This window comes from Danio rerio, chromosome 17 (assembly GCF_052040795.2).
Source record: "Danio rerio strain M-AB ecotype USA chromosome 17, GRCz13ab, whole genome shotgun sequence".
Taxonomy (NCBI): domain Eukaryota; kingdom Metazoa; phylum Chordata; class Actinopteri; order Cypriniformes; family Danionidae; genus Danio; species Danio rerio.
The window spans coordinates 10991293-11017998 of record NC_141037.1 but is presented as its reverse complement, the minus strand read 5'-3'; the positions used below and the strand labels follow the sequence as shown (position 1 = coordinate 11017998).

General features: G+C 37.7%; 1 protein-coding gene and 1 long non-coding RNA gene across 11 annotated transcripts in view; one reads left to right on the top strand and one right to left on the bottom strand.

Annotated features, from left to right (window-relative positions):
* Window positions 1-26706, bottom strand: part of npas3 (neuronal PAS domain protein 3) — a 609585-nt gene that overhangs the window by 12118 nt on the left and 570761 nt on the right. For all 10 annotated transcript variants that reach the window (XM_087289921.1, XM_087289922.1, XM_087289923.1 and 7 more), the window contains 2 exons: window positions 21206-21399; window positions 13864-13970 (listed from right to left, as the gene is read on the bottom strand). In XM_087289921.1, the coding sequence (XP_087146047.1) occupies window positions 13864-13970; window positions 21206-21399 (301 nt within the window). The remainder of the gene's footprint in view (window positions 1-13863; window positions 13971-21205; window positions 21400-26706) is intronic.
* On the top strand, window positions 8265-14321 carry LOC147839933 (uncharacterized). The gene is made up of 3 exons (XR_015513043.1): window positions 8265-8763; window positions 8868-9004; window positions 9757-14321. It is a non-coding gene; the product is annotated as an uncharacterized LOC147839933 (long non-coding RNA).

Genomic DNA, 26706 nt, shown 5'->3' with positions numbered 1-26706 from the left:
CATTTGTTCTTTGCATCCTTGTCCAAAACAAAGCTACACTTTTTTCCATAGAGCAAGCTGAGGACTATAATTACTTGTACACTTTGATTCTCTGGGTATAAGCCTGGCAATAAAAGCGGGTGACCCTTACAATAACACATATACTCATATATAACATCTAATATTGGTTGACCAGGTAAAGCTAAAAGCTATGCTTTTATTTATTTTAAAAGAGATACTCTTATACACTAAACATCATTCATATCAAAGGACCAGCAGAGGGCGCTGTGACTATTTGATAAGTGCTTTGTAATCGTGTCCTTGTCTGGACCTACTCATGTGAAGACACTGTGGCAGTTGCCATAATTTTGGCTAAATTAAGCGCTAAATGGCGATCTCAAATAATATGAATTTGCATTAATCATTTTTCCTGCAAAACAGAAACAGTCGCAATCCGAGCACGGCAGTAAATTCCGATCCTGGGTTTAATTACAGCTACAAATAGCCATTTCCATAAAAAGAGTCCATTGAGAAGAATGATTTATATAAGAATAAGTCTAGTAATTAAAATCATTACAGACTAATAGCATTGTTTAAGAAGCCGTCCCAAAGGCTCTGATAATTGACTTTAGTTCACAGACTGCTTTCTGTACCAATAAATGTAAAACTAAGCTGTAACTTCAGAACATTGAGACAAAAAGCTGAAAGTTGTTTATCTGACTTGTTCGCTGTGGCCAGTGGGCATGCCCTTGAGTAACCTTTGAGTTTGTTTACCTTGTATTGAGAGTCTATAGAGGGGTTTATCAAATTTATCTAAGTGAACGTGTTGGAAAGCTGTATATAGAAAATAAAATATCACATTTAAACCAACAGACCTCATGATACTACCTAAAAATATTATTTTAAAGGGATAGTTCACCCAAAAGTGACAATTCTGTCACTATTTTCTTACCCTTTGTTCCAAATCTGACAAAACACATAAGATATGAAGTGCATCTGGAATTTTCTTATGCAATGAGTATTTTTCTCAGCCTCTAATGTTTATGTTTAGTTATTGCATGTTAATAGTGATGAAAATATCCTATTCTTTGCCATAAAAGAGGAATTACTGAATTAAAACATCCAAAAACAAACATTTACACACTATTAATGCCTTCTCAAGTGGTTCCAAACACAAAATAAGATATTTTGAAAAATGTTGGAAATGGGTAAACATTGACTTCCTTGTTTTTTCCTATTATGGATGTCATTGGTTATCAGTTTCCAACATTTTTCCAAATATCTTCTTTTGGGTTTGGAATCAGTTGAGGGGGCATAAATAGTGTGTAAATGTGTGTTAGTGTGTTTATTTTTTTGGACGAACTGTCCCTTTAATTGAAGAGATGAACATAGTTGATTTCTTGGCATGCTTGTTTTGATGATGTTCTTAGCTGTCTACAGTGTTTTATTGTATAATTTTGGTATATTGTTGTATAGCACTTTGGGCAGCTCTTTGGTTGTAATAAGGTGCTATATGAATAAAGACAGATCGATTGATTTTATTTTGAATTATTTCTCATTAGATAGATAGATAGATAAACAGACAGACAGACAGACAGACAGACAGACAGACAGACAGACAGACAGACAGACCGACCGACCGACCGACCGACCGACCGACCGACCGACAGACAGACAGACAGACAGACCGACCGACCGACCGACCGACCGACCGACCGACCGACCGACCGACCGACAGATAGATAGATAGATAGATAGATAGATAGATAGATAGTTTCCATTGACTTTTCCAAATACCTTGTTTTGTGCTTGGAATCAATTAATGTGGCATTAATACTGAGTAAATGTTTATTTTTTTGGACGAACTGTCCCTTTAATTGAAGAAATGAACATAATTGTTTTCTTGGCATGCTTGTTTTGATTAAGTTCTTACTTTTCTATGTGCTTTAATTGTGTAATTTTGTTTTATTGTTGTAAAGCACTTTGGGCAGGCCTTAAGGTGCTCTATTAATAGAGGCTGATTAATTCATTTTAATTTGAAATATTTATTTATTCTCATAGTGATAAATTGAAGATTAAATAGACAGTCAGACAGACAGACAGACAGATATAGATAGATAGATAGATAGATAGATAGATAGATAGATAGATAGATAGATAGATAGATAGATAGATAGATAGATAGATAGATAGAGAGATGTTGTCAATATTATCTAAAAATACTACCTTAGAGGGATAGTTCACCTCAAAATAAAAATACTGTCACCATTTACATACTACTTGTTCCTAAATAATAACTTTTATTGTTATTAACAATTGATATTGGTATTGATGATTGATATTGATGATTGATATTGATAGCTGATATTGATATTAATAACTGATATTGATAACTGATATTGATATTGATAACTGATATTGGTATTGATAACTATATAATATTAATAATAATATTAGTAACTGATATTTGTATTGATAACTGATTAATATTGATAACTGATATTGATATTAATAACTGATATTGGTATTGATAACTATATAATATTAATAATAATATTAGTAACTGATATTTGTATTGATAACTGATTAATATTGATAACTGATATTGATATTAATAACTGATATTGGTATTGATAACTATATAATATTAATAATAATATTAGTAACTGATATTTGTATTGATAACTGATTAATATTGATAACTGATATTGATATTAATAACTGATATTGATAACTGATAATAATATTAGTAACTGATATTGGTATTGATAACTGATTAATATTGATAACTGATATTGATATTAATAACTGATATTGATATTGATAACTGATATTGATAACTGATATTAATGTTGATTACCTGAGTTTTTTATTCTGTTCAACACAAAAGAAGATATTATGAAAATTGTTGTCCTTTGTTTTTCCTACAATGGATTTCAATGTTTTATCAATTTCTGTAATCTAGCAGCTGCCGGAAACAAACTGTAAAATTTCAGATTTTTACAGTGTAACCCAGACAACATGTCACTATAAACTATTACCAATGTTAATAAAAGTCTTTTTCGAAGGTTAAACATTGCTGGAAGAAAGATAAAGGTCCTATAACTCAAGTCAAAAGCATAAATAAAAATGTAAAAATATAAAAATTAATCAGAACACAGAAAACTGATCATTTACAGATATATATATATATATATATATATATATATATATATATATATATATATATATATATATATATATATATATATATACATTTTTTTTTTTTTTTTACAGCAGATAGACAGAGAGGCAGACAGAATAAATATTAGGGCTGCACAATGTATCGTTTGAGCATCAATATCGTAATGTGCACATCCACAATAGTCACATTGCAGGAAGTGCAATGTTGAGTTTATATATTGGGATTATAGTTTACCAGGAGCCACAGTTCAAAACACAGAAGATGGAGATGGAGATTTTGAGACACTGAAGAGTTTAACCATAATTGAGTCAAAGTTTACCATTTGCATCTGTTTTTAAGGCCTATGCCTGTATAAGCATTCAGGCACGAGAGTTTATAATATTCGCACACGTGAAATTGTACTGTTTGTAACTCTAATAAAGATGCATTTACAGAATTGTTCAACTTTACTGTGTTATATTACATTTGATTATTCAATTTCTGTATACCGGAATACTGTGAAGTTAAATCTTTTCCTCTTATCTTTACAATAATTCATTCATTTATTCATTTTCTTTTTCGGCTTAGTCCTTTTATTAATCAAGGGTCTCCACAGTGGAATGAACCAACAACTTATCCAGCATATGTTTTGTGCAGCGGATGCCCTTGAAGCCGCAATCAAACACCGGGAAAATGATAACTAAGAGTATCCCAGAAAATGCTCTAAAATGATCCCAATCAGTCTAATTTACTGAATTATTTTTAAACAGAGCTATTCAAGCTATCTGGGGAATTTACTTATACATATCGCAATATAAATCACAGCAAAACAAATGATCGCAATGTCAAATTTTTTTTACTAAGTATTAATTTCTGTACTTTTGTCACACATATATGCCGCAATCTGTGAACACACGCACACAAGGCTGAGCGATTCCTTTAAACCATCTACTGTCTACTAGTTTCCAGGACGTCCCCTCCTGCCTTTAAACCTGACAATCCGATCTAATCTGCATTGCATTTGATGTGCAGGTCCCCTCAGCTCAGCTCGGCCCGGCACCACGTCTGCACAGGTGAGGCTTATTTTTTAACCCCCTTTCAGTTACGCTGCCATTAAATCAATCAGGCTGCTGCTTGAGTTATTGATTTAGTGGTAATGAAGCCACCCCTTTCTTTCTCTCTCCCTCCCCCACCCTGCGCTCTCTATCTCTCTTTCTCTTTCTGTATCCCTCTTTTTATTTTCCGGTGCAGGAGTCGTTGGCTGCTTTTTGGAGGCTTTAAAAGGAATACGGCCTCTTTAATCTGCCTGCCTTCTCCTGGAGCCTCGGGCAAGCCTGCAGGATGGTCTCTCACTCTCTCTGTCTCTCTTTCTCTCTCTCCACTTCCGCTCTTTTCTCATTCTATCTCTCTCTCTCTCTCTGCGCCTGGCCCTCTGTCCTTCAGTTCTGTTAAATCACTTGGATCCCTTCCATAATAGCAGCTACCTTTCAGATACCCTTTACCCAGCGTGGCCTCACTTCCAGCAGGAGGGGTGGAGGGTGTCACTGTCATATAAAAGTAAGTAATTTACACCCGTGAAATTGCTTTATGGAAAAGTCCTTGCAGTCCACTGGGGTATTATTGTAAAGACAAGCCTTTTATGAATGAGAGAGCAGACATGCAGATCTGCCGAAGCCAAGGCAGGGTTTTTGGCCGGCCAAGTGAATTGGAGCTTATTTTCTTTGCATTCTTTGGATTTAATGGTGAAACTTCCTCCAGCAGAGGAAGTAAATGCGTTGGGCGTTTAGAGAAACGGCGAGAAGTGAAATTACGACTCGTTATTGTCAAAGCATCGTCACAGTTTTGATGCACTTAGAATAACTGCATAATCCAGAATAACTAGAATCCAGAAAAAAACTCTTTTTTGCTGGTTAACGCTGAGCGTTCAAAGGCTGAAAAAAATATTCATTGGATTTACATATTTTTTTTTAAGGTAAGTAGATGTAAACAATTTATGTAAACTGAATTTAAACAAACAAATTAAGTTATGTTCAGTACATTAATACATGTAATTTGTTTGTTTAAATTCAGCCCATGTAAATTGTTTGCAACCACTTACATTAAAAAAATTAGTAAATCCAATGAATAATTTTTTTTCAGTCTGGCCAATGCATTGGTTAATAGGTCTACACTACCTACCAAAAGTCTTGTCGTCAATCCCAGTTGTAAGAGCAACAAATTATAACTTGACTTGTAGTTTGGAAAAGTGGCAAAAGGGCAATTTTTCAGATGAATCATCTGTTGAACTGCATCCCAATCATCTCAAATACTACAGAAGACCTATTGGAACCCACATAGACCAAAGATTCTCACAGAAACCAGTCCAGTTTGGTGAAGGAAAAATCATGGTTTGGGGTTACATTCAGTATGGGGGCGTGCGAGAGATCTGCAGAGTGGATGGCAACGTCAACAGCCTGAGGTATCAAGACATTTGTGCTGCCCATTACATGAAAAACCACAGGAGAGGGCAAAGTCTTCAGAAGGATAGTGCTCCTTCTCATACTTCAGCCTCCACATCAAAGTTCCTGAAAGCAAAAAAGGTCAAGGTGCTCCAGGATTGGCCAGCCCAGTCACCAGACATGAACATTATTGAGCATGTCTCGGGTAAGATGAAGGAGAAGGCATTGACGATGAATTCAAATAATCCTGATGAACTCTGGGAGTCCTGCAAGAACACTTTCTTTGCCATTCCAGATGACTTTATTAATGTTATTTGAGTCATTGCAGAGATGTATGGATGCAGTCCTCCAAGCTCATGGGAGTCATACACAATATTCATTCTTTTTCCACTGCACCATGACTTTATATTCTATGCACACTGAGAAATAAAGGTACAAAATCTGTCACTGGGGTGTACAAAAGTACTTTTAGGGCCCACTTTCATACTTTTAAGATACACTTCTGCACCTTTAAAGTACTATGAGATACACATTTGTACATTTTTAGATATTAATATGTACCTTTAGGGACCTGTTAGGAACAAAAATGTTCCTTTTGTAAAGGTACCGCCCCAGTGACAGATTTTACCTTTACTTCTGAGAGTGTGCTGTACATTATTTCTGTTTGTTAAGTGACAAGACTTTTGTCTAAGCAAAGTCAGACCTTACTGTCCGAATTAATAATTAAAAATCAAGGCATGATCATATTTTATTTGGGTCACATAAGAATAATCTAGAGGCCTTTGCCTTTCATATAAGCCACTTCAGATACCAAATGATCGACTAGAAGTCAAGCAATTATTTGTTGTTCCTAAAACTTAAGCAACAAGGATAGGCGACAAGACTTTTGTCAGGTAGTGTATAGTATAACAAGTCAACAAGACAGGAAAAAAATCTGAATAGTTACAGGTTGTTGACTACTGACTTCACTTCTTTTTTGTGAATTAGGGCCTTTAAAAAAGGACTTAAATTAGAGCAGGAAGCCTTAAATTCATAACAAGATTCATTTTCATAAGGAATTATTTCCTCATGTTTCATTTTACAGTGAGACACATTTCCCATTAATTGTATTTTGTTAACATCTACCCCTACCACAACCCTAAACCCAACCCTCACAATAATGTAAAAGCAGATCTGGATCTGGAGTCTTCTCTATTAGCATAGCTGATTAACCATGTGGATGGATAATTTCAGCCTTCTGAGCCTACCAGTACACACAGAAGGCTTCTAATGGCCCATATCAGCTGATAACCACTGATAACGTCCATTCAATCCAGTAAAACATTCGAATCTGTATAATACATCACTTCATGTGCTCTTTCTAGACATAGTTTTCAACATATTGTTTTTTCCGTTTTTCCCTTTTACTTAAATTTTTAGTTGGTCTAAAATGATATTGCAAAATAAGTCTTTAATTTACCCTCATAATACCTGCAGAAACCCTGGCACAAACACCTAATTAACTTTACATCCGATTCATTCAAATGAATTACCGCAGACGTGAACGCATGACATCCACAAATACAGAATAACACACATGGACAGCATTTCATATTTACTCTGAATCCATTATGGAGGAAACCTGAAGAAACATTGTCAACGGTACATGCGATGGGTGTTAGAGCAGGTGTATTTTTCCGCAGCTGTGGAGTCTATCTTCAAGCACAATAAGGAGTGAAGGGAGTTTTTCATTAAAGTCAGTTTGAACTACTCTTCAGAGACCGGCTCTTGTAGTCTGCCTTCAGGCACAGAGCTTCAGTCTCCTGGGGTTTCTCCACACTTCTGTGAGCCATCGTTTCCCACCTCTGTCTCTCTCTCTCCTTTCTCAGCTGGTAAAAGCACACACACACACAGATCCACATCCACACACTCGCAGAGCATTTATGCGGTGAGTATTATACGTAGTCTTGTAACACAGTGTCTTTTATTAATTTAAGCCGTGTTGGTGCTGTTCTGAAGCTGACACAGGTGAGGTCAGAGCTGTCACAATGCATTTCTGCCCATATAAAACACCTGCTCTCAAATGCTTCATGAGCACCGCTCGGCTTTCTAATTCTCCTTTGTTTCTTTCTGGTTACGGAGCTCACATTAAACTGTTAAACAAAGGGATGCTTCATGTTTGAAAATGTCATAAAAGGAGGTAAAGACATAGGCTATGAGAACAATTTCACCTTAAATGCAGTTTTTTGCAACATTATTTTTTTATTTTATCTTTTTTACTACAAAAAAGGATGTTTTTAGGGGACAATTCGGTCATTATTTACTCTCCCTTTACATGTTCAAACACCATTTGACTTTATCTGTACTGTTGAACTTAAAAGAAGACACTTTAAAATATGCTTAATGCTAGCATCCATTGACTTCCATAGTATTCCATACTATTGAAGTCAATGGGCCCTATCATACACCCGGCGCAATGTGGCGCAAGGCGCCGTGCAATAGTCTTTTGGTACTTTTAGCTCGGCGCAAGGGTCATTTTGAGGTGTTGCGGCACTCTGTTTAAATAGCAAATGCATTTGCGCTCAAATGTGCGCCCAGAGGCGTTCTGGTCTAAAAAAGCAGGCGTGTTTTGGCGCGTTGCTATTTTGAGAAACTGTAAATAGTCTGTTCTTTAGACCAGAACAAAGTCGAAATAGACTATGAGTAAGAAATAGACTATGAGTAAAGTTCACCCAAAAATGACAATTTGATCATCATTAACTCTACCTTTATGTGTTCAAAACCTATTTGAGTTTCTTTCTACTATTGAACACAAAAGAAGATATTTTGAAAAATGTACTATCCTTCTATAGTACTTCTTCTCCTATATTGAAGTCAATGAGTCCCAGCAATCAGCATTCTTCAAAATATCTTGAAAATGTCATATAAGTAGGTAAATAAATAGACTATGGCAGACTTTGCAGTTTAGCGATTTTACCTTAACTGTAGTTCAACAACACCATTTGCACCATACTAATGTGTTATTTATTTTTGTGTGTGTGTGTGTGTGTGTGTGTGGGTTTGTTGATAAATTCGATTACTTAAAGTGAAATTTCACCCAAAAATGACAATTCTTTTATTATTTACCCTCCCTTCACTTGTTCAAAACCTATTTGAGTTCTTTATACTGTTGAACACAAAAGAAGATACTTTGAAAAATGCTGAGTGCTGGTACCCATTAACTTGTATATTATTTTGCCCCCTACTATTAAAGTCAATGGGTCCCAGCAATCAGCATTCTTCAAAATATCTTAAAAATGTCATAATAGTAGGTAACGAAATAGGCTATGAGAAACTTTGCAGTATAGAGATTTTACCTTAACTGTTATTCAACAACCGCTCTATTCTGTTTTTTTGTTTGTTTGTTTGTGTGTGTGTGTGTGTGTGTGTGTGTGTGTGTTTGTGTGTTAATCCAGGGCCGGAGTGGTACTCATTTTCAGCCCTGGAGTTTCAAGCCAGACCAGCCCACCTCAGTTCACGACTGATTCCAATTCAGTTACTAATGGCACTATCACGTCTTTTTCAAGAAAACTGCTGCTTTAGAAATTCAAATGTTCAACAGCCCTAACAGTATTTTATGTCTTAACAATAAAATCGAAAAAAAAAAACCCTGATTTTTCATGGGAGATTTGATCACAGGTCTGTGACATTGATATGCAATGTGCTTACCACTGGACCACGTTGGCACTATTACAGTGAGAGTAAAAAATAACTAATGACTTGCGACCCTTAAGACACAGCACTACTTTCTTTTGATGGCTCAATCTTTGTCTCCTATTTTTACATTTCTGATCAAGTTATGTCAGATTTATTAATGTAGTGAATCATTTGATTTTCATTGAGCAGGTGTTTTATTCATTTTATTCGAATTCTTATATTCACTAAGGTGCCGCTGTTTAGGGTCGATAGTTGCATTACATCATCATCATTAACGTTAGTTAACCTGCAGGCTGCATTTTTCTCACGGGGCTGCGAGAAAATAAATAAAAAGAGCGGCACTACGATAAAATAATGATTAAAAAGAGTAAAGCTATGGTCAAAAAAATAAATAGAAGAAAAAAGTGTGACTGCTGAGAGTGCAAGCAGCTAGGGACACCGGCCCTTGCGGCCAAAAAAAAAGACCGGCCCACCGGGAATTCTCCCGGTCCTCCCGATTAGCCAATCCGGGCCTGTGTTAATCTGTTAGATTACTTAAAGGTATAGCTCACTTAAAATGACATTTCGGCAATTGAAGTCAGTGGGTCCCAGCAACCAGCATTCTTCAAAATATCTTCTTTTATGATTAAACAGAAGAAAGAAACTTATAAACATTTAAAATCAAATGAGGGAGAGTAAATGATTCTCATTTTTGGGTCAACTATCCCTCTAATATAAGAAATATTATTTGAGGGTTATCTGCACTCATGATAGTCTTTTAATTAATTTTATTTTATATTCATTACTGACAAAGGACAAGCATTTTCAAAAGCCTTCCTCAGTGTGCAGAGCAATTAAATCCCTCACTTTTAAAATCACTGCTTATATTGACGTCATTATTCATTAGCCAATATTCAATTACTCAAAAAAATCGCCAGCCAATCTCCAAAATAACCAGCCGGCTTTTTAATTTTCTTTTGTAAACTACAGCAATTTCTTTCCAGTTACGAAGCTCAAATTAAGCCCTTAAACAAATGGATGACAATGATAGCTTGTGTTTTAAAATGTCATAAAAGTAGTTAAAGAAATAGGCCATGAGAGACTTTCCAGCGTAGCGATTTTACCTTAACTGTAGTTAAAATCATTGTTATGCACCTCAAGTGGCTTATTACTTTCAAAACAGTGTGAATTAAATTAGCATTAAAAATCAATAAACAATTCTTCTGACATTTAATACAGCTCATAAGCTTAACTGTAGCTTGTTTACAGTTGTTTACCAACTTTGCTTTCATCAGCAGTTTTTCTTATAGAGAAGCTTTTTAAAGGGATACAGTGCATCCGGAAAGTATTCGCTTCACTTTTTCCAAATTTTTTTTATGTTACAGCCTTATTCCAAAATGGATTAAATTCATTTATTTCCACAAAATTCTACACACAATACCCCATAATGACAATGAAAAAAAGAGTTTATTATTATTTATTACAAATAAAAAACCTGAAAAATCACATGTACTCAGTATTCACAGCCTTTGGCGTGAAGCTGTAAATTGAGCTCAGGTACATTCTGTTTCCCCTGATCATTCTTAAGATGTTTCAGCAGCTTAACTGGAGTTCACTTGGGGTAAATTCAGTTTATTGAACATGATTTGAAAAGGCATACAACTGTCTATATAAGGTCCCAGGGTTGACAGTGCATGTCAAAGCACAAACCAAGCATGAAGACAAAGGAATTGTCTGTAGACCTCCAAGACAGGATTGTCTTGAGCCACAAGGCTGGGGAAGGTTACAGAAGAATTTCTGAAAAGTTCCATTGAGCACAATGGCCTCCATCATCCATAAGATGTTTGGAACCACCAGGACTCTTCCTAGAGCTGGCCGGCCATCTAAGCTGAGTGATCGGGGGAGAAGGGACCTAGTGAGGGAGGTGATCAATAACCTGATGGTCACTCTGTCTGAGCTTCAGTGTTCTTCTGTGGAGAGAGGAGAATCTTACAGTAGGGCAACCATCTGTGCAGCAATCCACCAATCAGGCCTGTATGGTAGAGTGGCCAGACAGAAACCCCTACCCGCCTTAAATTTGCCAAAAGGCATCTGAAGGACTCTCAGAACAACATTCTCTGGTCTGATGAGACTAAAATTAAACTCTTTGGAGTGAATGCCAGGTGTTACGTTTGGAGAAAACCAGGTTCATCACCAGGCTAATACGATCCCTACAGTGGAGCATGGTGGTGGCAGCATCATGCTGTGGGGATGTTTTTTAGTAGCAGGAACTGGAACACTAGTCAGGATAGAGGGAAAGATGAATGCAGCAATGTACAGAGACATCCTGGATGAAAACCTGCTTCAGAGTGCTCTTGAGCTCAGACTGGGGCGACGGTTCATCTTCCAGCAGGACAATGACCCAAAGCACACCGTCAAAATATCAATAGAGTGGCTTCACAACAACTCGGTGAATGTCCTTGAGTGGCCCAGCCAGAGGCCAGACCTAAATCCTATTGAACATCTCTGGAGAGATCTGAAAATGGCTGTACACCGTCGCTTTCCATCCAACCTGATAGAGCGTAAGAGTACTGCAAAGTGGAATGGGCAAAAATTCCCAAAGACAGGTGTGCCAAGCTTGTGGCATCATATTCATAAAGACTTGAGGCTGTAATTGCTGCCAAAGGTGCATCAACAAAGTACTGAGCAAAGTTTTTTTTTTAATACATTTTCAACAATTTCAAAAACTTTTTTTACATTGTCATTATGGGGTACTGTGCTTATAATTTTGAAAAAAGTGAAGCACTATGAAAATTTGACGAATGAACTGTATCATAAAGTTTGACTCATATATAACGCTATACATGCATGCACACACAGGATACTTGTTTCTGCATCTGTAGGTTCAACCAGACTGACATCATCCCTCTTATCCCTGGCTGACCAATCTGATGGCCCTGTGTGATCTGATATCAGCCTCTCATTAGCAATCAGTGGGAGATCGGTCTGACTGCTCCTAGGTCACGCATGTCATGTTCATGCAGACACCTGAAGATCTGGCTTTGATTTAAGCTGAGACGGAATACACCTCATTATAATGTATTTAGCCGTGCAGGGATAACCTGTTTAAAAGTAGTATCAATATAACCATTTATATGCATTATATGCAGATATACATATTTTTAAAAATACATATAAACACATTTAGATCATTTACTTTAATCTTTACTATTGGACTGTTCAGAGACTTTCAAAGAGCACAACAAAACATGTTTAAGAAGACAATCGCCTACTGCACCTTTAAGACATTGTAAGACTTTTTAAGACCCCACAGATGACCTGGAATAGATTGATTGTCAATACCTACAGTTTGTTAGCAGCTTGCACTGTAGCTTTATAGTTTTCCTAAAAGTGTTTTTTGATTGCATTATACTTAATAACACTTGTTTCAATCACATTTTATCGAATCAAACATGAAAGTAAAATGCAGGAACAGCCCCCTTACTCACTCCTTACTGTAGCGACATGAGCGTCCATTGGTCTATTAATGTTGATTGCCGACACGCTAATGTGTAATAGATGGTTAGAAAGCCAGGGCTATCCGAGGATGTGCACTTCTCTTTTTTGTGTCTATCCCTTTCTCTCTCTCTCCTTTCACACAATCTCTTTCTCCACTATCAATGCAATCCCGGGGCTTCAGTCCTCTTTGCCTCCGCTGGGTTTCAAATCAAGGTCTAATGGACCCAATCTGGTGGCTTTTTAAGGCAAAGGGACAGTGCAATACAGTGGTAATTGCGCTCTAATTCAGTTGAACTCCCAATATCTAATCAGACAGCTCCAAATTCCCTCGCCAGCCCCAAGGACACCCGCCCTCCTCTGCAAACAGCTAATAAAACGAGGGATTTATCCCCCTCCTCCTGGTCTTCCTCAACCCTCACTACTTAAATAATGGCAACCTGCCTGCTGTAGAGCGGCGCACACATTTACTGTATGAAACGCTACGCCGCTCTCAATGACGCTTTGAATTTCTGCCACGGCGGCGAGCGCAATAGGTGCGCTGCCAAAATACACTTAACAGATGATTTAGGATATTCAAAAAGCATGAGCGTTCCTCCAGACGGTCAGCGGGCCCTCCTGCTGAGCACGATGAAAGCCGCACGCGCAAAAAAAGGTTGAGGAAGCTTCAAAGAGCGGCTCGGATGAATACTACATGACATAAAAATGCACTCGAAAATGTACAGGAGCAGCTTAACCTGAAAGGAGGAGTGAAATGTGTAAGACTGTCAAACGAACAGATATTCTGAGCTCGGCGAGTGATACGGGGCTTGTTTGGGAGACGTGCGCGCCTCGCCTAGCCGTCTGGCAGAGGGAAACGTTTCTTCACGGACAGTTATGAGAAGAAGCGCTAGCACGGATAATCTGGCCTGTCACACTGCTGTCCCATTACGCTGAAGTGCTGCGGCGAACACATTACAGCAGCTTTGGCACGTAACGCAGTGTGCTCTCAGGATGTCATTGACCAATGATCAATGAGTCCCGCTAAAGCATGTAAGGACACTGAATCTTGCTCTTTAACAACCGTCCTGTAGTTTTTGGCACTGTTGGCTGGCTGCGCAGATTGATTGGATGGATTTGGGAGCAGATACTCACGGTCTAAATGGCTTTGCCGAATGCCTTCCACGTCCTCTGCGTGAATGAAGTGATAACATCTCTTGCCTACGATGTCGACAGGTGTCAGGTCCATGTAGTCGCTGATTCTGCAAAGGATTGTTACAGCATGAAAATTCACACTTTTTTTTTTTTTTACAATATATTTACCCCTCCTAATGAATTTATACTCTGTTTTACTATTACAGGTTGGGTCATTATCACTATAAAGTGTCTTTGAGACATCAACATTTTCCCCCCAAAAAAGTTTGAGATTTTTGATTTAACCACATGGTTGTTGTATTAATTAGACATAGGGCTGTAAGAAATTAATGTTGGTCAAGCTTCTGCACTTTTTACAAATAGTCTGCCAGCAGAAAAACAGTAAACAAACCTCAAATTATGTCAACCTTGTCATGGACAAATTTAAAGTAGTATAAGTATATTTTCATTGCAGTGTGATAATAAAATGTATATTTTTTGAAAGGTAATGTGTCCCTTTACCAACCCAACTTCATAGATTATGGAAAAAGTTTATTTATATTAATAAAATAATGGACAAAACATTTATTTACCAATGAAATAAGCAACCGTTGCACATTCTTTTCTAAATAAAACCCAAGATCTAAAATATTTTGTCAAACTTTTAAACCATTTTAGCTGGCCCTTGTTATTTAAGAAATCACGCAAGATGTTTTGCTGAGATTATAAATAATTTGCTTATTTTCATAAAAAACAAGATGACAGGGTGGACATTGGCATGACAGGGTGGACAAAGGCTTTATTTAGTGAACTAAATATGGTGGAACATTTGAAAAACAACAGGTACAACATGAAATATTAAAGGGTTAATATAAAAGGGTTGTAAAAGTTTAAAAAATTTCAACTGGTCACACTTTATTTTGATGGTCCATTTGTTACATTGTATCTACATGCCAACTAACTCTCATCAGATTATGAGTAGACTGTTAGGTTAGGGTTGGGGTTAGTGTACGTTGACATGTACTTGCAAAGTTTCTTATAGTCTGTTAAATGTCTGTTGAAGTAGCAGTATCAACAGATATTAAGCAGACAGTCTACTAACACTCAAATGGACCATCAAAATAAAGTGTTACCATTCAACTTCTGTTTTCACTAACTACTGCAAACCACTGAGCCACTATGCCCCCTCTTCTGTTATTAATTAGGATTTATCAATATGCAAATTAATAGGAAAACTATAGTCCTTCAAATTAAACTGAATTTGCTAATGAATGTAAATCTTTTCATTGCACATCATATTGGAGGAGTGAAACTCACTACAGTTTGACAAATATTGCAGCTGTTTGACAACTTTTGAGGCTTTTTTTAAGCGAGAATGTAGTTATTTAGATTGCAACTATGCAGTTTATTTATAAGGATAATGCCTATTTTAAATATTTATAATTTCAGAGATTCAGTGTGTTGGCATCATTCAGCCTGTTATACTGAGCAGAGCAAAGATGGTTGACGCTGTTCATCCACAAGATGGCGACAGAGACAGCATGATAACCCATCTGAAGAGAAAAGATCGAAGTATTTTTAAACGACAGATGATCAAAACATTATAAAATTGGTAAGTGACATTCTAAGTCGATCTCTCTATTTTTTATGCTGCAGTGCTTTATTTATACTATAGTAATTGTTGTGTATTGAGTGTGAGGACTGGGGCTCACATATCAGGAATGTATGTATCTTTGTATAACCCTGACTTTTTGGTTGGCTACCTTTGTTTCTCATGCATCTCCTGTTTTCATTAATGCAGACTAGTTCAGTAAACAGAGAGAAGAAATGCCCGCATGTGTTTAGTGTTTTTTCTTATCACAAACACAACAGTAATCTGGTAGTGATTGCGCTGCTTTGGCTTTTTTGAGGTTAATTACTGTGATCTCCTGATTGCAACAGAGAAATACTGGGAAATCTCTGTAGACTGATGGCATTTCATGCTGTTCAGCCTTATAATCCTAAAATGTGAGCAAAATCACCTGTTTTATCATGACTTTAGACATTACGCTAGAGAATCGTTCAAATACTAGCTTTAAAGTGATGTTGGTGAAGTAGTAAATGGTTTCTGCTGTTCTGACGTTTAGCTGCAGGTGTGAATGTATGGTGGAAGAAAGTAGTTCCTCATACAAAAGGGTTTTTACTCTCCGTATTTGATTTTCTTTTTTATACACACGATTATGCTGTCGAACTGTCGCATAAACACAATATCACACTCATAGCATTGCGATATGACACTGTATATCGTATATCGACACTGGTGGGACACTAAGGCAACGCACGCCATATCGCACTGCTACATGTGATATATATATATATATATATATATATATATATATATATATATATATATATATATATATATATATGCATACTAGTTCATATATTTTTTCATATAACTTTTGATTTTGAGAGTCCTAAAGTATAGTTTCATTTCATTATTAAAATTACAACTTTATAATAGATTTCTTCTTGGTCAAAAATGTATCCCAAGTTATTATGTGGGTTATTGATGGCACCAGTATCTGCCAACCATGTAATCACAAGTAAACAGAAGTTTTGTCAGGTTCCTGTGCTGTTCTGATCCAGCAAAAGCACTGGCTCCATCATTTTATCACTGAATAGTCCACCAAAAAGTACCCAATCAGATCTTACTGTGGGTTATCATCGTTTTTCTGTCAATGACAGACTAAACTAGGGCAAAGACCTGATTTGTTTCGAGTCAACCTTACTGATAAGGAGATTCTGATTTCCCAGCCCTTCTGTAAGCTAAATATACAGTGCACCAGATTTTATTCATTAAAAAGGTTTCCATCTGTGATGGCACGCTGTCAGCCTGTTTTTATTATAGACCTAATATTTTCTGACCTACTGTAGCTTTACTAACTGCTTGCTGAATCTAAAAGCAATTATCACAGAAGTATTGAAAATTTGATAAAAACAGGTGGTTAAAACCAAACGAAATGCCTTTCAGCTGGGAAAATACTATTAGCAGAGACATTATTTGACTCAAACCTCTGTGCAGTCCTTTTCTACACGGACCAGCGAACATAGCCAGTATAAAAAACGGCAAGCCGATCTCTATCCACCTCCATTTTAAAGCAAGCTTTTTCTGTGGTGATAACTCGGCTATAGACTTGGCGCGTTTCCATTCTCTCATAAATATGTTAAGTGCAGGGGAGTGGTAAAAATTTTAGCAGACACTGGGATGACTTCAATCCCAGAGATATAAATAAAACTAATAAAACTAATATGATATTTCCTTTCAAGCCTGGCCAAATGAAGATGTTCTCATTTTATGGGGCAGCGGTGGAACCACAGATGTTTTGTAAGTACAAAAGAGCTTCTTTTTTTTCTCGGCTGGCTTTTCAAACGAGCGATAGATGTTGAAACAAGGTCATTCTGGGATTGCGTTTAAGCAGAACTCATCACTATCAGCTCTATAATGAACTGCACATGAACATTACTGTGTGGCTGATTATCCACTCTTGCAAAACACATTTTCACCCGCTGATCCTTCAGTTCTATAATAATGTCATATTTTGGACTCTAAGCAGCTGAAATTGAAAATCTTTTTTTTTTTTTTTTTTGCACCGTTTATCATTCTTTAGGGCTGTAAAGAAAATCTCAAATCAAATTGCACACAATACCAGGCTTATACTAAATTGTGCATATAAGCTTCGTAAAATAAGCTTCAATGTGAAATTATAGATTAACATTAGGCGCATTTCACCGCCCTTCGACATGATTGATTAAAGTGCCCCTATTATGCAAATTTAAACGTTGCTAATTTCAATTTGTAGGTCTCCTTCAATAGGTTTACCTGCATCCAAGGTCAAAAACATTTTCATTTTCTCCTAATGTGCATTTAACATCTAAAAGATAACCAAACAATTAGTTTTGAAGATTTGTACTCTGCTCTGATTGGTCAGATCATGGCCAAGTCTGTTGTATCTAGGCTTACTTGTCGGAAACAAACATATTTTTGTTGCGCTTTTTAAGATTGCAAGGGGCTCTCAGTGAAATTTTCTCATTTTAAAGGCACAAAATGAAAGATTTGTACATTAAAATATCATTCTCATTCTGTAAACGTAACCCCACGGACATTTCTGGAGACCACGAAATATGTCCCGGGAGGTACCTATTTGTGCAGTTTTTGTTTCCGCGAATCCGCGAGCGGCGTTTGAGACGCGAAAAAGCGTTCACATCGGCCTCTCGCCTGCACTATTCTCGCGTAAAAAGCAGCCGGAGGCCGCTGTCGATCGTCTGTCCAACTGACCGACTGGCTGAATGACTGAACGATTGGCTGGGCGACCAGCCAATCAGCCGACCCGGCCGCCCTCCACCTCCTTCCCTAAACCCAAGCGACGATTTAAGCTTTGCGGAAAAAGAAAAGCCTTCTTCCGATTTTGACCTCGTTTTCGGATTTCACCACATTTTCGCCCCGTTACGAACTCGTTTGTTTTATTTTTTTCTCCAGAAACTTCTGTGGGGCCATGTTTTCAGAGTGAGCTTGGGTTGGAAATATTCCAAAAGCACTAGAACAGGGATGTCAGACTCAATTCCTGGAAGGCCGCAGCCCTGCACAGTTAAGTTCCAACTCTGCTCCAACACACTTACCTGTAGGTTTCAAACAAGCCTAAAGGACTCAATTAGTTTGATCAGGTGTGTTTAATTAGGGTTGAAACTCAATTGTGCAGAGCTGCGGCTCTCCAGGAATTAAGTTTGACATCCCTGCACTAGAACTTATGTACTCAAATATACCCAAATGTTTTGAAGAATATTCAAATTCAAGGAAATGTGAACTAGTGAGATGGAGCATGACCTGTATGTTCATGCCATACCTGTCAACCCTCCCTTTTTCCCCAGGATTCTCTCGTATTTTACAATTCTATCCTGCTATCATCCCATGAAGGTATATTCTCGTATTTCTCTTGTATTTTTTTATCGTTCTATAAAGGGTAGCAATAAATTTCAATGAGCCAATTCTCCCTATAGACCATCAGTTTGAGGGTTGTAAACAAAAACAATGGTCCCAATGTATTTCCTGGTTTGCATTTTTAATTTCTACAGCTTCCGAGAATCTAAAAAGAGCCACATATTGATAAATAATGTTATTATAGCTGTTTTAACGTTAAGATATGATTGAATTGCCTATTTTTACTGTTATGAAATAGTTTGATGACAAGCAGGAAATGTTCATGGGCCAATGACATGACCACATTAAAATGGTCTTTACGTAACCCATACCGCTGAACCACCAGGGGACGCCCCTTGCTCTTAACCTGTGAATCTGTTCCGTCCTTTCATTTTATTTATGCTTGAAAAGGCTTTAAAATAAATTATAAAAAAGGTGGGATTCCCTTCCTTTCCTTTCCATTCCCTTCCTTTCTTTCCGTTTCCCTTCCCATGCAGTCCTCAAAACAGTCAGTTCATGCAGCAAGGCTGACTAACTAGACACTGTTTTCCTTATTTTCCCATCCCAATGTTGACAGGTATGGTTCATGCTAATGGAGTCACTCATTTTGATTTCCAGTTCAGTTTTATAGAAAACAGAGAAACAACAAATATGCTATTAGATGTTGTTTTTACTCCACAGAGCAACATTATAAAACAAACCCAAAATGTATTTAGTCTGATAAAACAGTACTGCTTCTTTTCCACAAGTGTTGGACTGGCATAATAAAAGCTTAGCTGCTTTTGTGTCAAGCTCATCTCTCATCAATGATTGCTTCAGGGTAAACTTTTCCTTATGAAGGGCCAAAAACCAAACTTGATGTGGGGGGCTGAAGGTAAATATACCGAACTGTATTACAGTAAATTTACCATAGTGATTTCTTAATTTATTTATATTTAAAAATAAATAGAAAAAAACTTGCAATACTTATATTAATAATTATGTATTTTATTTTACATATTTAGATGTATGTCTTACAATAAAACCATAAACAATCCCATTTATGTCACAATGCTGAATGTTCTAGTCAAGCTGCACCTGCCTTTGCCTTGATTTGCTTATCGATGTCTTGTGCTCTATCTTTAAGGTAAAAGTATGTATTTTTAAAAATCTGATTACACAACATTTAATTTCAACTAGTTTTTTTTTGTAGCTCAATAAATAAACAAAAGGATATGTTAAATTAGAAATGACAATCTCTGTTGTAGCATTTACCCCGACCTTAGCATCTTTCTCCCTATTTTCTCAGATAGGGTGGTGAGCCAAATCAAAGGTTATCATAGGCCAAGTTTGGCCCATAGGGCCTACTTTGGGCATCTCTGCTTTAAACAATAAAGTGCACATATAATGTACTGTGCATGTGTATATTGCGCAATGATGTTTATTGCTTTCTATTAGACAGACACTAAATGAAACAATGTTTAGAAATCTATTAGACGTGGCCTAATGCGGTTGTGTTTATCATCTGGTGTGTGACTTTGAATCTGTAAAATCTCTCAGCGAGCGATAGTAGGTGTTGGTGCTAACTAGGTGTCATTGTGCTTTTTTTTCTCCTGTCTGACTTTGAACTGCGTGGATACGATGCAAGTCAAAGTTCCAGAACACACCCACTGATTGCGTAATCATCACGGACTAATGAGAGCTTAAAGGTTTTTAGGACCAAAACAAACTCCCCCAAAAAGTTCACTTTGGTCAGCTGTTTCCAACTGTTAAAATAAACTATAAAGGCCGGAATTGATTTAATATGACGTCATTTCAGTTCATTTTTCCATTTTGTATACAAGTATACAAAGGCCTTAAGACCCATTTTGGCAGTTCAGAATTGATTCTTTGCTTTAGAAGACTTTGTTGTGCACTTTAATCTTTAAAACCTTGCAGACCTTTTTCATCACATAAACATGAATCATATACAGATGTTTATGTATATATATATATATATATATATACATATATATATATATATTACATAAACAGCAACCATATACACAGCATAAAGGTAATCATATGAGCATAATATGGGAGTTATTGCAGCATGATCTCACAAGAAAACAGAACTATTTTACGTTTTGTCAGGTTAGTGGCTAATTTGTATGAATTCCTACAAGTTCAGTCGCACAAAAATGTACAATTTTAAAAAGGAGGCATGGCACCAAACCCTACCCTTAACCGGCATCATAACCACATGGTTGACCTTTTATCTGTAGGTTATCATTATTATTTTTATTGCTTATTATTATTTATCAGAGTTGTGTCAGTATGTTATTGACGATAAGCAAATCGTACTAAATTGTACGAATGAGATTGTATGAATTCATACAAATTACTCACTAAATCAAAAAGTCCCGAATTACCATGAACACCTGTTACCTGTTTTCACAGTAGACAATGTTGAGATCCATGTTGACCCGTGTAACAAACATCTGACAGTCGATCCGAACCTCATTGATGGTTGGTGGAGGAAGTGCGTGTGCCACCACAACCATGCCCATGATTTGATTGGGTACCGAACGACTGTGCGTTAATGCCATTCTTATCCGCAGCCTGCCAGTGATGTGGATGACCTTGAAGAGGACACAAAACAGACAATTAAGAACATATCAGACACAGATCCCACATGACTAAAATACTATAGAAATTTATAGCAGTGTTTTTGAACCATACTATAGTGTAAGTGTATTATTCAGTATATATTATAGTATTTACAGCACTTTGTTAATAAATGCTACAGAAACTGTAGTATACTTTAGTTTTTACTACAGTAAACTGTAGTGTTTTGTAGTAATATATCTTACTTTATAATATACCCGTCACGATCACGATCTAGCAGTTGCAGATCGCTGGAGAACTACAAATCTGCCACCGATATGAACTACTAATCCCACCATGCACCGCACACACACGCCAATTCCAGTTCTTTCCCTGATAGCACACACACAGCTGGAAATTAATCATAGATTCATCACACTGACTATATATTCATCTCTCACACACATACTTATTGCTGAGTCTTGTTGTATGTTTACCTGTAAGCATTTATTTTGTCTAGTCTTACCCTGGTTTTAGATAGTAGTGGGCAAAGCGAGGCTTTATATAACACTGAAACAGTCGAAGCAAATGTGCTGCTGCTCCAACATTTCGAAACCCCTCTCTATAGTGATAACTAGTGGTCATTTTTATGTATTGCTCAGGAACAGCTTTAGCAAAGAAATTATTAAGCAAACGGAGGTATTGCACCCCATGTTTGAGGCTTCAAGCTGTTCGGTGAAGCAGTAAAAGTTCCTGACTAGCATGCAGGGATAGTGGGTCAGAATCCAGGGAGATGCAGATATAGATGCTTTTAAATGCTCTGTTCTTGTAACGTGTTTTGCTTCAACATTGGTCTGACATCCGTACCAATACTTTGTGAATAAATATATTTTGTTTTAGTCATATTTCAAAATATTTGTACAAGTTGGGATTGGAACTCTGCCCATTTGCAGCACAGTTACTTGAACGGTCCACTAGGCTACATGAGATGTACTTTTTTCCAAACCTGGCAGTCAAACGCAGATTTGCCAAGTCTCCAAACACTTCTGAAATGACAGGTTTCATGTGACCGGGTGTTTCAAAACACTTTAGTCACATGACCTGGGTGTTTCGTATCATGATTCGTTGCAGTGTTTTGAAACACTTGCGCTACAGGACTCGACACTGTGTTGAGACATCAGTTTCACATCAGCCATCCCTACTTTTAGATCCTTGCCTTGCTTCTTTGTTTATCCTGCTTTCTGCCTGAACCGTCCTCTGCCTATGACCACGACTACGTTATTGGATGACCCTCATGATACCGTTTGTTCTTGTTTGACCATTGCCTGCCTGAGTAAGCAGTTAATAACTGCGTTTGGTCTCTCACCTTCGTTGTCACTCCGACTCAATTGTTACCATACCATATGGACAAATACAGTATTAGGCAGTGCTTAATTTGTAAATTGTGAGGTCCCGATCGGGGTAACGGATCCAGCATGTTACCAGAGGATGTAGAGGTGTTACGCATGAAAGTGAAGAGCCGGGGTGGTGGGGGATTGGGGGTTTGTTGCAGGGAGTTGGATGGTGGAGGGATGTTGCGGATGAAAGTTAAAGTGAACAGTGGATCGGGATGGAGGGCGGTTGAGAAGGGGGATCAGTAAAATGAGGTACCGGATCAGATTTCAGAGGTGCCGGATCCGGCACAAATTAAGCCCTGGTATTAGGTCATTTGTTTGTATCACTAAAATTGTTGTGTTAGTATGGCAACTACACAAAAAACAACATACTAATGATTTAAAAACAGCACAGATTTTATTATAAATTACTGTAGCATTTATTTCATGTGTTTTATGAGTTACATACAAACCCTTTAGCATCAAACCAGATGATGTAGAAGACACCAGCTGAGCCAAAAAAAAAAAAAATAAATAAATAAATAAATAAATTGTTGGCAAACATTTTTGATAATCTAATATGAGCTTTGTCTATTACTCTACACTTGACCAAAATCCAAAACAAGATTCTCAGCTCCTTATAGCAGTTATGATTTATTAGAAAACAAAAAAGCACAAATGCCCTTTGAAATAATCGAGAGATAACAAAGGCAGAGGAACTAATTACTTTTTTTCTGGCTTTAAAGTTTGCAACGCTTTAAAGTCTTTTGTAGCCGGTTTTGCCCAGAGGATGCATTGACTACATCGGCAGCGATGTTCTTTTTTGGATCCATCCATTTTAATCACCCAGGGAAACCTGGAGGGGATTGTTTTTGTAGTGTTTTAGACTTCTGACACCATCCTTTCATTGGTTCACCTCAGAGATCGGTGAGATGCTATTAGCATCATTCATATAGACAGTCTCAGCCCCGAAGTCACCGAGTGCTGAGGCCGGTGGGGCTCTTTGATGCTTTGTGCGTTTCCGCTGAGGGACAAGCAAACCCAAACCCCAGGAATGACGGACTGCCACAGTCACTAAAAAAGAGTGACTCCTGGTTTAAAGTTGAGAGAGTTTGTTCAAACTTCACATGATTCAAAAGCCATCGAAAAATCAGTGAGCAATTAAAGACGACTGTAAAGTTCAACGATGTCACATTAGCCAGAAAACTCACAGCTTCCATTGTGCTCATATTTTGTATTTTAATGAAAAAAGGGGTGTGGCACAGTGGCTCAATGGTTAGCACTGTCACCTTACAACAAGAAGGTCAATGGTTTGAGTCCCGGGTGGGCCAGTTGGCATTTCTGTGTGGAGTTTGCATGTTCTCCCCGTGTTGGTGTGGGTTTTCTCTGGGTGCTCCGGTTTCCCACACAGTCTGAAGACAAGCGGTACAGGTGAATTGCGTAAGCTACATTGGCCGTAGTGTATGAGTGTGTGTGTGAATTTGAGTGTGTATGTGTTTTCTAGTACTGGGTTGTATGCTAAAAGGACATCCGCTGCGGAAAACATATAACAGAATAGTTCATTTCGCTGTGGTGACCTTTAAAATAGAGACGAAGCCGAAGGAAAATGAGTAAATGAATGAAAAAAATGTTGCCCTCAAACAAACATGTTGGTTTTTGTTTTGTAAGCTTTTCTAGGGTGACTACACTACAAGTGAAACACAATCCGGTCAGATCAAGTAAACTGTCATTATTCACTGTTCCAAAGTCTAACAAGAAATCATAAGGCGACTGTGTATTGGCTGTGGTAGGGCCAAAATTGTGGAATGGTCTTCCTCTGTACCTTCAAGAGGCTTTAGGGTCACAGTTTGCATTTGATGTACTCTAAGAAATGCTTTTTGTGTAATTTAATGTTTATACTTTAGACTTTACATTCCTACATGTGTGAAGTGAAGCACTTTGGGCCATTCAACCTGCAGTGCTATATAAATAAAGACATTGAAGTATGACATAAAAATACCTCTAAATATAAATATGAATTTGAAAATAAGATTTATTTTTTATTTCAACTAAAGTTATTAGTAAACAATGTAACAAATTAAGAGTAATTTCCATTATTTACAAGTTTCATGTCTTACAGTATATAGCAGGGGTGGCCAACCCTGTTCCTGGAGAGCCACCTTCCTGCAGATTTCAGTTGCAACCCAAATCAAACACACCTGCCTGTAGTTATCACGTGGTGTTCAGGTCCTAATTGATTGGTTCAGGTGTGTTTGATATGGGTAGCAACTGAAATCTGCAGGAAGGTGGCTCTCCATGAACAGCGTTGGCCACCCCTGGTGTATAGCTAACAAAAGACAGCAGACTGAGGAACAGCTTTTTCCCCCTCTTCGAACTCTGCCCCCCACAGACTCTTTTGCCGCCCCCACCCCCCCCACATACACCTCCACACTCTCCTCAAAACTTACATTACCCATAAACACTGCATTGTTTATTATTTAATATTCAACCCGGGCTCATTGTGGAAACGTAGTCCCGCGGACGTTTATGGAGACAGCGGAATACGTCCCGGCGGGTACGTACGGCTGCAGTTTTTGTTTTCGGGAATCCGCGAGAGGCCGCTGTTGCGCGCTTTTTCGCACCTCAGACGCCTCTCGCGAGTGCGGTTCGCGCCCACTCTGTTCTCACGTAAACCCGCCGGAGGCCACTGACCGGATGAATCGGCCGACTCGCCCTCCTCCTTCCCTGAACCCAACCAATTTTACCGATCGACCCGCCCACCCGCCTGCTCGCCTGCCCACTTCCCTAAACCCGAGCAACAGTTCACAAAAGCCGTCCAAAAAAAATAAAAGCCCTGATTTTTTTTTTATTCCACCGCGTTTTCGGATTTTGCCGCGTTCTCACCCTGTCACGAAACTCGTTCACTTAATTTTTGGGATTCTGTTTTTGTCTTACCTGATTGCTGGAACTGCTCTTCCCCGGACTCGAAACGTCCACGCTGAGCTGAGTGGACAAACGGGTTGCAGCGGGGAAGCCCTCCACAAGGAGGTAAGGCAAGCGCGAAAGGGAACGGCGTCACACCGCCCCGCAGCGTTCGCTTGAAAAAAATAAACGCTGCCGTACGTACCCCCCGGGACGTAATCCGCTGTCTCCAGAAACATCCGCGGCACTACGTTTTCAGAAAGAGCTTGGGTTGTTAATATTTGCACATATTCCTTGCACTTTGTTGCACTAATTCATCTTGAATTCTACACATCCTCTGTACATATACATTTGCAATTGTTATCTATCTGCATACTTCCGATTAATAATAGCAACCTCTACATATATTCATCTGTTGTAAATCTCTGATCATAGTTAATACAACCTGTATATAATGTTCACAGTACATCCATCTGTAAATATTAAGCACAGTTTCTCCATAATTACACTTCATAACCTATACCTGCACTCCCTGTTATTGCACTCCTGGTTAGACCTAAACTGCCTTTCTTTGCCTTGTACTTGAACATGTGGAATGACAATAAAGTTGAATCTAATCTAATGAATCTAATCTAAAATAGACAACTTTTATTTTAATATTTTTTGGATATGGATATAAGAGAAACTGTGTATTTAAGGTCACCTTTAAATCCTTCGTTTCCTCCAGTATTTCTGATCTTGCAGCTGCCTTTCCAGCTACCTACAGTGAGGAGTCTTTAATGAACTTTTCAAAGCAGACATTTTTCATTCACTTTCTCTGTTAAAAGGTCAAAGACGAAAAGGGTAAAGCATCTTGTTAGGCGTATTGAGGACAAGAATCATTTGATGACATATTAAAAGACTCTATTTAGGGATCAAAGTGCGTCTTCAAAATACAAATTAATTGTCAGTTTGGGTCTTTATGCTTTGCCACAATCCTTTAAACCACTAGCATTTACTCATTTTAATGATTTAAAGTGTAAACAAATTGAGTATGATCGCTTCTTATTATATGTATTTTAATGATCA